This window comes from Nymphalis io, chromosome 6 (genome assembly GCF_905147045.1).
Source record: "Nymphalis io chromosome 6, ilAglIoxx1.1, whole genome shotgun sequence".
Lineage (NCBI taxonomy): Eukaryota > Metazoa > Arthropoda > Insecta > Lepidoptera > Nymphalidae > Nymphalis > Nymphalis io.
Window position 1 is genome coordinate 4,287,007 of NC_065893.1, and position 11,612 is coordinate 4,298,618.

An 11,612-nucleotide genomic window follows, 5' to 3' on the forward strand; every position below is an offset into this window, starting at 1 on the left:
CAAGTATATAAGTTAAATATATAATCTAAGCGCCCACAAAAATATACTGATCCTAAAAACCCTGAAAGTGGTTATGACTACTTCACTTTGTCAATGAGTCGAATTCATGATTGATTAAACTTCAAACATCAAACAAACAAGAAACTCTTATCAGTAATTATTTATAAAAGAATTTTAATAGTATCGAATGTTCTTTATATTTATTTAATTACATTTTTTTTTATCACGAATATACGATTACGCTTATGTGTATTTCGCTTTATGCTTAGACCAACCACTTTACGGACAGACAAAACGGCTTCTAATATCAAGCAACAGATCCCTTGAGCTTTATCGACTGTCATTTTAGCCTTTGTGTACTTGTAAAATGAATATTGCTCACTTTAATATCGTAACAATCATTTCTTTACAATATTGACTCTATAATAACGAAAAGGGGGATTAAAAAAGATGTAATATATGTAAAATGAATGGCTGCTTTGTTTGTCTTGCGTCTAACTTAAAAGGCCGCTTAAAAACTAAAAAGAAAGATAACTATATCTATACATATAGTACAATTGTAACTGAATGCTGTCTGTACATGGAAGATATTTGAGTAAAACTATTATCGGTGGCCTTTATCAACGCAATAAAACCCAAAACAATGATTGTTAGAATTTTTGTCTGTTTGTCTGTGGGTTTGTGCACGCTAATCTTTGAAACGGTTTAACGGATTTGGGTGCGGTTTTTACTAAGGTATTGTGAGAAGCTTCACTTAAAATTAATTGTTTATTTTATTTCAATCGGTTCATAAATAATAACGTTATGCCCATTTAAAGAATCATTATCAGTTGAATTGGCTGAAACTTTACCTACCTATAAATGGTATTACATAAAATGATGATGATTGATAGTTTATAGGAACAAAACAAAGTTAAAAAGTAGACAGTTTCAGAGACTTAGATACTTCCAATGTAAGTTGAGCATAGATCTATATGATCAATCATATTAAATAGGGTTCAGGTACGTCGGTTAACGTACCCACGCATAAATATATGTCTATTTTTAAGGTTGACTCACTATAACCTTTTGTATGGTAATCAAATTTGTTCTAAAATAATTCATTATTTGCAAAGTCGTTTTTCTAAACATGGCATAAATTCTTATGAGATATCGAGATAAGACTATAGCCATTATTTCAACAGGTAGTTGAGTAGGTTGTTTAAAAATCACGGTAGCATGCGAAAGCGATCCCGTGGCGCTCCTCGTTAAGACTGAAAGGGTACCGCTGGTATTTTAGTGGGTATTCCGATGTTCGGGGCGCAGTCGGCGCCTTGGACACAGGCGAGCCCCACATACCCCCCACTGTTCCCGTGAGGGAAACGCGTAATGCGTTTTTCCAGCGTTAAAAAAAAGTTTGTTTAAAAATACTCATACATATATAAGTATTTGTTTTCAGTTTGTAAATAACTTTGTAAGTTAAAGTTTATAGATTAGGTAGGTATTTCGTTTCGTTGCTCCATATATTTTTTATGGTTTTGTTAAATTTATACTTAGTCGGTTAGTTAGACATGTGAAGTAAAGCCTTAAATAAATACAAATAAATAAAAATAGTTACTTTACGAATCATGACCGCGTAAAATGATGGCAATAATGCTAGCAGCATTTCCCCTTTGAATCGCAATTTCGATTCTCTGGGCGAAAATGAACCGGTTAGTCGGTTAATTGATAATAAGTACTTGTTTAAAAAAAAACAGATTTACGTTCTAGTTTTAAAAGGAAACAATTACCTGTGAATATATCGTTTGCAGTCACATCAAATCAAGTTCAGCGAAAGACTCAAGAATTTCGGTATAGATTTAAGGGAAAGCTGTTTTTCTCATGGCGTTCATGTTGCCCTATCTAGATTCGGGTGCAGCAAAAACCAATAAATACTAATATGAAACGAAAATAAGATCAAATATAAGTAAATTATAAGTCTGCTCTTAGTGATTTCTTTAAGTTATACGCGGGTGAAACCGCAGGCACAGCAAGTTTTGAAATAAATAGGTAGAATTTGGTACTTTCTAAATTTATTTAAATGAAGTAAAATAATTCCATTAATTAAGTCCATTAATAAAAATGATGCAAATAACTAAAGACCTTCCTCAAATTTACCTACGCTAAGTAAAATGTTTGAGAAGATCATGCTTAATCAATTATCAGTATATTAACACGAACAGACATTCTTTGCCGTTCGGATTTACCAGGGGTCGTATCAGGTGAACCCTTTATTGGGCACGTTTATGATTCTTGGGAGAGCACATATAAAATGCAATCGTAGTAGTTTATCTATATATATAAAGATAGATAAACTTAAAAAGCAAAACCATATCTGAATACAAAATTTGAGCCAAATCATTAGTCTTTTCCGAGATACACAAAAATATATACGTATACAAGAATTGTTCATTTAATACGGTATATATAAGGTATATTTTATTTTATTTTTCTTCTACCCATAGTTGTCTGGTAGTAATAAAATCTATTTGTACAACTTTTGAAAGCTTGCATACTTTGAAACATCGTTTTTCTTTTATTTGGTTTTATTCAATAATATTTAATTACTATCGAAGATACAGGTCAATTCCATATTAGAATTTTATTTTATAATGTAACTTTTATTCAGAGTAATAAATAAATAAATGTATAGTTAAATCAATTTGGAGAAGATTTTGCGTGTGTAGTAGTGCACCGTCAGCAGATAAATAAAAAAACAAAGACACATACTACATGATTTTACAGGTTACTTGAAACAAAAACAAAACATATTTTTTAATAATAACTTTTTAACTTAAAATAATTAACTAACTTAATCATCACCTCGAGGCATTTCGTCTTTATTATTCCTCATCCTCTCTCTCATCCATGTATATGTTTAATCATTTGTTTTAATGATAATTCCTTCTAATATTGTATCTACCTTTAAATTTATTTTACTTTTCAATAGCATGTCGACAAACATTTCTTCGTTCCTCTACAGTTATAGCATTATTTTTTCGTTTCGTCAGTAAGAACAATGGGTTGGTTTTGTGCACGATATACCATCATTTATACTATATTAAATATTATTTCCATAGAAAAGAAATACTTTCAAATAAGAACCATTTAAATTCAGTATCTATCTTATTTTATAACAAGTATAATTTGAATTTCGCACTTAAAAATTTTAATATCAAATAAAAACAATGAATAAACTAAAAAAAACAATGAACTAATTAGTAAGAAAATAATAATTAAAACGAAATGGCACATGAGACTTCTATCGCTACATATGCGACTGTTCGAGGAACGTGTTAGCCACCGCAAATTGGTTTACCATAAGTTTAGTTACTGTATGTATAATATAACTTTACTACAAACGCAAAAACGTATCCAAACTGATTTACCAATGATAGGCGTATGTTTTGTTATTTCCAGTCAAGACAGCTGTGAAGTAAATATATCTGAAATCGAATGCAAATTTACTGCTTTGGACGACTAATTAGAGTTTGCGAAGTGATCAGCGCATCTTCGCTTTTAATTGAATCCAATATTGGTTTCTGAACTACTAGAGTAAAGTTACAAATATCATTTTATTTCTGATTACCGCCTCTCTACTTAATACATCATTTATATTATTATAATTAATAGTGTATTTTCAATACATGTCAATTAAATAAGATAAATAATAATTAAAATAAAATAATTTTTATTTAAAATCAATAAAAAAAATGTGATGTAATTTTTTCGCCAAGTTAACTAACAATTTCAGAAATATTTGCATTAACTAATAGCACCCAAACGACCAAACTTCGCTAAAATTGTTTTTTTTTTTCCAAAATTTCGTTTTTTGTGGAAAGAAGTTATAGATAACACAACTTTAAGTTACAAAATTTAAGCCAAATCATTTGAAACGTTTCTAAGATAAATCCGAAAATACGACACGAAATAAATTTATATATACAAAATTTGACCATCTAATGCTATAAATATCTATTAATAATCTAATAAATAAGATTAACTTAAATACTTAATATAAGGTAAAAATGAACGAACTATGTGCCTAGTTCAAGTTATTTACTTATTCGATAGCGTTCACGTTATTTAGCGATTTATATCGAATGAAAAAGCTTCGTCATGTGACAATTATCGGAATTCCACTCAAATTGCATTTAACGTCAACGCTGTCGGATATGTAAAAAAATTCGCTTCTACACACTCATATCAAGCGCCTTACGTTTTGCTTTGTTATTTGAAAATTACTATTAAATTTTGTTTCATATAAGTAGTAGAATATCGCACATCTTCTCTTTCTGGTATTTATTATAATATAATAAATAATTATAAAATAGACTTACGTAAAAAGTCTGATTTGGTGCAAAGAAACGGCGAATTTTGTATATATATATAATAATAATATTATATATTAATATATATAATAAATATATACGAAGAAAATTACTGAAGTAGGTCAGTCTGAATTTAAGTGACCATTTAAATTTGTTACGTTATTTGCATAGAAATCTATGCAAATAACGTAACAAATTTTATACAAGTGACCGTAGAAGTTATTCGATCTTTACAGCATAACAACGAGAAGAGAACTTATAAGACGAAGCGTTTCGCCAGCACTTTGTCCCCCCATCAAACCAGATAAATTGGAGCCCTGCAACAGAATACCTTGCCCCGTATACTGGCAAGAGATGCCTTGGACTCAGGTGAGCTATGATCCATTTCTACTCTACTGGTATGGTCAAAAAATTGTTCAGAAAAGCGTCATTTTGACACGGTATTACAAACTTTCTTTAGTGAGAAATAATATAAAATGTATATTTGTTTTGTTATTGTGTTAATATCGTTATATCTTTAAATATTACCTTTGACAGTTTTACATGATTCTCTTTTTACATGTTAATAGATGCGCTTTTTGTAATAATTCATGGTGTAGACATAACTATATTAAGAAAATGCACAATCCTTGATTGTTAACTAATCTGAATCATCTACTAATCTTCTGTCTTCATATTTATACAATCTATATACTATAAACAATATATATATACTTTAAACAATCTTTATATAAGGTTTTATGCGCTAAATAGTTTCACAAGACTAAAATGTTTAACAACATGTCATGATTAGATTTAATTCTTGTTAACAATTTAGTTTTTTAAGAGATTACCTAATCATAGTATTTTCTATTTAAGTCTTATTTTAAGCCGCTCATCCATTTTTAATGTCAATAAGTTCGTGATATTTAAAAGGTGAATCAATTCAATTCAATATTTATGAAATTGATAAATAAATGTCAAATACTTATTGCAGGAATTCTCTTACCGTGTTAAAACATTTATCAACCAATCAGTCATGTAATTTTTTCTTAAATCTTAAATACGGCAGATCCTTACTGTAATATACAATTTATTTGGATATCGCGTATTAAATGATACAATATTCTGATTAGTTTCATAGTTAATAGTTTTTGAATTTCTTTAATTGCATATAAATAATTACGAATTTGAAAATTATTCTGAATTTAATAATACTCCAAATTAAATTTCTAATTCAGATGTTAGAAAGATCGATCGATCGAATCGATACGATTCACTCGCTTATATTTGTATCAAATCGAAGAAAAATATAATTCGGTAAAGAGAAATAGTACTATATACTAAAAAACAAAAGGAGCAATACGATATCATTACATGGTGTATTAGTATTGTAGTTTAGCGGTGTAAAATATTGAGGGGTTAAAGATCTTTATTTCTCATAAGAATTTAATAAAAATTTCTCATGTATAACTAAAAATATCAATGACATTTTATTTATTTAAGCGATAAGTTTTGTATATTACAGCAAAATTTTCAAATATTTTGTTCATTCACAGTGTTCAACAACATGCGGCCGAGGTGTGTCTCATCGGCCACTAGTCTGCCCAGCGTCAGACGAAGCGCTCTGCGGCCCGAAGCCAAGGGAACGGCGTCGCAGATGCCGACTCCGTCGATGCCCCACCAAGCCACCCGAGTGCCCCGTCACTGACGCAACCCAATACTGCGAACTTTTCACCAAAGACCAGCTTGAGAGGAACTGTGTCGTTCCACCATTTAGAAAATATTGTTGCAACGCCTGTCTCTCTGTTGGAAAGATTGATGGAGTATCTTAAGAAAATAGATTGTCGTAGTCGTTACAAATTACTTGAATCTCCAGCCGCTAATATAACCTTAGTGTTGTAAAGATTAATGTTGTAAATTAACTCGTAATTTATAGTCCGATCCTGATTTAAGATGTTTCATCTCCATCTTTCATTTAGCAAAAATAAATGGTATTTTTGTACTTGTGAATATATATTTTTGTCTGTGGAAATATGGATTTATATTTTAAATTTCAAAGCAGTTGATATCCAATTGAAATATGGAAAACAAAAACCGAATATTCAGTAAGCTCTTTCTGTACTCAGAGACGATAATGGTAGCCTTAATAAGGTCTGAAAATTGATACCAAACATCATTTGCTCCTTTACTATAAATATCAATTACACAATTGGAACTTGCGTTGGAGCATTTGTATGCATATTACAATTATCAAAATCATTCTGACAATATTTTTTGTGTTTATGGAAATTCTATACAGAAATGTAGATAATTTTACTTATTCTAAATATTCAACTGCTTATATTTTAACGAATCAACACGTCATACGCTTTAATATTAAATTATACACCTTTAATTCAAAGAACATTGAATTTCACTTATATTCGCATATTACGATTACTCAAAATATAAATAAACCAGTATTTAAAGAAATAAAATAATATTAAATTATGTTTGAAAAACGAATGAGAGTATTTTATATTTTAAAATCGTTACCGCAAAAGTCTTATATAAATTATTATTTACCAATGATTCCGTTTTTAAAAAAAGAATTATGTTTTAATTTAAAGTAACAAATAGACGATCTATCGAACAATTTTACGTTGTTATGTATTTTTGTAATCGGTATTTAATTTCTGTTGTCTAGTATCCATATTCATGTAAGTAGAATAGGCTTAAAGTATATTTACATAATAGGAATGGAGTGCCATAATGTATACTACACACTTCAACGTATTAAATAAACATATTCATAAAACAATGAGTATTTTATTTCGATGTTCATTTTTTTAAGCAATAAGCATTTTTCTTAGATACCAGTATTGCAAGAAGTATTAATGACTTAGTCCGTCAATGAAATGCCAAATATGGAATCTAGGATGCTATGCGCCTGTAATTACACCGACTCACTCACACACTCACCAAGTTGCTTGCATGGTGCAAGCAAGATAGCTGCTGTTGTGCGGCGATGAGGCGAGAGCCGAATTTCAATTTAAGCTGAGGTACTATAGACTCATAAGATACAAAGGCATTGATAAGTGAAATAAAACATATTAGGTTCGGTGGAAATAAAATATGAGAGAAAAAAACGGAAGTATATGGTAACCAATTGAGTTTTTTACGGGAATTCGAAACATATTCATAAACTCAAAGTCATATTCAAGTAAAAGTAACCTGAAGCTAATATCTAATCAATACGAAGTTTTGTAGACAATTATTTTTGGAATAATCCTTAGACGTAATAATAATAAATGTTGATATCAAATTTCCAAACCCGATATCTACATAATATTAAAATTCAATTTTATATTTTCAATTATTTAAGGATTACTCTTATTTTTTTAAGGACACACATAACTGAGAAGAACCGGCGTGGTACTCAGCGTGGTTTCTGGTTAAATTTCATAATTTCGCTTATATAATTTTCAATACAAGAAGTAGCTTGAAGTCGATAGTTTCATTTACACTTCCACCTATTATTTTCTAATTCTAATGACAATTGGTACGTTTTCCGCAATCCTGTTCTAAAATCGTATTCTTTTCCAAAGAATAAGTTACTATTTCTTTGAAGTCGAGTTACAAGCTTAATAAGCTTATGTTGTCCTAGCATTATCATCATCATATTAGTATTATTTTTACCATAAAAAAATTAACTGATGAACGAGTAACTACCAAGATTCAATTGCCGGTTCTTATTGATAGAATCCACTAGTATATTCCAAAACGGTGGTAGTACTATGATCTGTATTTCTAAACTAATACTAATATATTAATTATATAATTAAATATATGATTATATATATATTTATATATGATATCATAAGATACACCCCCACCGAGCTTTCAAATCTTTCTAGCGGAGTTATAAAAAACGTATGCAATAAAGACGACTTAATTGCTTCTCGGCTTCCGTACCGTTAACAATATACGTGGAATCACTGTCTGCCTGACAGATTTGTGAAGCGCGCAAGTGCGTTTATTTTCAGAACATTAAAAAGTTGCGTGTTTTTTCGTTTTGTTTTATGTATATTTCGTTTTAATTAAACTTATAAAAATAATATGCAAACCTAATTGCTTATCTTTTTAAGGTTTTAAAACATTTATTTCCTAAAAAAGAACAAAGTCCACTTAAACTTAGAAAATAACATTCAATATAAAGTTTTGGAGACATGACCAACCCACTTCCACTTCAGTTCTACACGTGATGTCGGTGACTTTAGTTCTCTGGCGAATGTCCTCATTTCGAATTCTTTCGCCCGGAGAAACCCAAGCATCGCGCGTTCCATTGCTCGCTGGCTAACATCTTCAATTCCGTCCTCCACAATGGTATTACACCGAAGGAGCAGAGGTGTGGTGGTGCTATTTTTCAAGAAATATAAAGTACTATACCATAACATATGACTAGATTTTGTGCCAGTAAATAAATTTTTTATCTTTTTTTAATATATTAATTGAATTTGAATTTATTATTTGCATATTTGGTAATGAATTGTAAAGCTGTGCTCCTTCAAATAATATAGTTTTTGTGCCATACATACGGAATTTGGGTAATTCGATTTTATGTCGGTTTCGAGCAAGATGAGAATGGGTTTTAGGTGGAAAGGTAATTTGTGAATGTGTGGTGTTTGTAACTATTTTACGAATTAACAAGCATGTTTTGTATTTATAAATTTGTTTTATTGATAAGATTTTTGTTGTGTTAGGGGGGTACTCCGTACCCCGAGAACCCCCTAGGAATGGAGGCCCGCTTGAGCGGGCTAATCGTCGGTGCGTCACGGTAGGATGCGCAAGCGATCCCGTGACGCCCCTTCGACATGACGGAGTGGGTACTGCTGGTTTTTTAGTTGGTATTCCGGCGCCTTCAATGCCGGCTAGTCCCACATACCCCCCCACCTCATGTGGGGGAAACGCGTAAATGCGTTTTTCCAGCGAAAAAAAAAAAAAAAAGGTGTTTGATCCCAAAATAGTGGATTATTATTTTATATGTAAAGAATTAGCTTTACGATTTTGTAACATATAGCGCGCAGTTTTTTTATTTTCAAAACACCTTTAAGTTTCTATTTTTATTCGGGTTATATTTTCCTAATCTCAGTATCTTAATAGGCATAGGACATTCTGGATAAATATTTTTTATGACTTTTATGACTTCTTGCTTATCATAGTTTCGTCTTAAGTTTGAATTTATATCGTTTAATTCAATTATACCCTCAATTATAATTTTTTTTTCTGGCGATAATACCCGTTTTTAATTTACTTACACTTTGGATTCTAACGATATTATATAGAACGACTGCGAATTTGTGAGTCCGTGTATATGAGGATAGAAATCTCAGAAACCACGGTAATGATAACCATTTATAATATATATATATATATATATATATATATATATATATATATGTAAATGTACATGTCTTAAGCAGTATATATTTTTGTATACTTAATTATCTAATTATTTCAAAATGAATATACTTACTAAATAGTTTGACCATTTCTCAGACTTCAACTATCTTTTATGAAAACCAATACAAACTAATTTATACTAAATACAACATACCAATAAAGTAGTCAAAAGAAGGTAAACGATCACTTGAGCAAGCTGCTAGTCATAATCAATCACGATAAGATTTCTGACTTGTGTGGATTTTCCTTGTAACGATATAAAAGTATTATAGACACTTTTAATATGTGCTTCGATAAAAATCTAAATATTATCTACCTTAACAACTGAGTAAAATTTTCTTTCTTACTCATATGATTATATGTCATATTATTATATGTTATATTATATCATAATATAGCATATTTATGATTTAATCCAGTAAAATAAAGTTGCTGCGTTTTGGAGTCATAGCGCTTCAAATTTGTAAAAATAATAAGAAACAAAGAAAAACCATGAAGCAACATGCTGGCAGCTTATTTTAGTGTGGTCTTCCACGATGTCAATAATCTAACAATTCAGGTCTGCCAGGAGTGCACATCACACACATTTATTTAAATTATAAATAAAACTTTAAAAATAGATTACTATAAAATTCGAAGCCCTGGATGTCTGCCTTGCCGAATCTCAAATTCAGCAGCAATATAATAAAACTATTAATAAGGTCTGCCACATGAGCAATTACTCATATTGAAATTTTGTTATCACCAATTTTGCGATATAAGACTATTTCCAAATTGAATATGAAAAATGTTTTCTACTAAACCATAGCTAATAAATAAAAACTATATCACTTAAATAAATACAATCAAACAAAGATCTTTAAAACTCACTTTTCTTTATACAAAGGCAGATATGAGTATTTTGCGTCGGTTGAATGCTAATAACGGGGCATCCGAAACGCACGTGATCAGACTACAATAACCTCGGAGCTATTGAAAAAATCTTCTTTGTAAGCGACTTCATGACATAATGCTATTGTTAATAAAAATCCAAATACCTATACTGGGCTCAAATTGATACCTACTGCAATTGATTGCACTTCATGATAAATCGTATGGCCGATAATATGAATGATAAATAGTATGGAATAAGCCGACATATCCAAGTGGTTAGAACACATTTAACTTAATCGAAGATTGCGGGTTAAACCAGCAACCACAATTTAATTTTCAAATGCTTATAATATGTGTTCATTTTGTACTGTGTGTAAATAATAATAAGTAAATAATATCCTGGGATGTTATTCACACACGGCCATCAGATCCCAAACTAAGCAGAGCTTGTACTATGGAAACCTGACAACTGATACACTACTTTTCTTTTGTAAACACATACTTATATAGATAATTACACCCAGACTCAGAATAAACAGACACGTTCATGCACAAAAATGTCTATCAGATGGGAATCGAACCCACAACCTTCGGCGTAATGTGTGTAAAGGAAATAATCCGTAAGATGTGTCGCATGTGTAGTAGAAAAAAAACTGCCACATGTGTATCTAATATCCATCCGAATAAAGTGTAGGTTACACTTGGACAGTATGAGGATGATAGCTTATCCCAGCTATTTTTTTAAATGCTCAAGTGTTAAATGTTATGAAGATCACCTAACCACCAGGCGACGGGAAAATATAAGTATAATTTAAAGATATATATTAAAAATATTTAAATACACCTAACAAACTCTACTTCAACTGAAACTACTGAAATAAATTCATTTAGTAGAAAACTATATTTCTTACTTTAACATTTTTCACATTGAACTATTACAAAGTTTTATTTAGCGGCGAATACAAC

The 11,612-nt window shown here is 30.3% G+C and overlaps 1 protein-coding gene across 1 annotated transcript in view; it reads left to right on the forward strand.

Annotated features, from left to right (window-relative positions):
• LOC126769259 (A disintegrin and metalloproteinase with thrombospondin motifs 3-like) overlaps window positions 1-7,131 on the forward strand; it is a 62,741-nt gene extending 55,610 nt beyond the window's left edge. Inside the window, exons 16-17 of the mRNA XM_050487918.1 lie at window positions 4,586-4,718; window positions 5,888-7,131. Of these exons, the coding sequence (XP_050343875.1) occupies window positions 4,586-4,718; window positions 5,888-6,163 (409 nt within the window). The 3' untranslated portion in view covers window positions 6,164-7,131. The remainder of the gene's footprint in view (window positions 1-4,585; window positions 4,719-5,887) is intronic.
• Window positions 7,132-11,612: the final 4,481 nt, after the last annotated feature.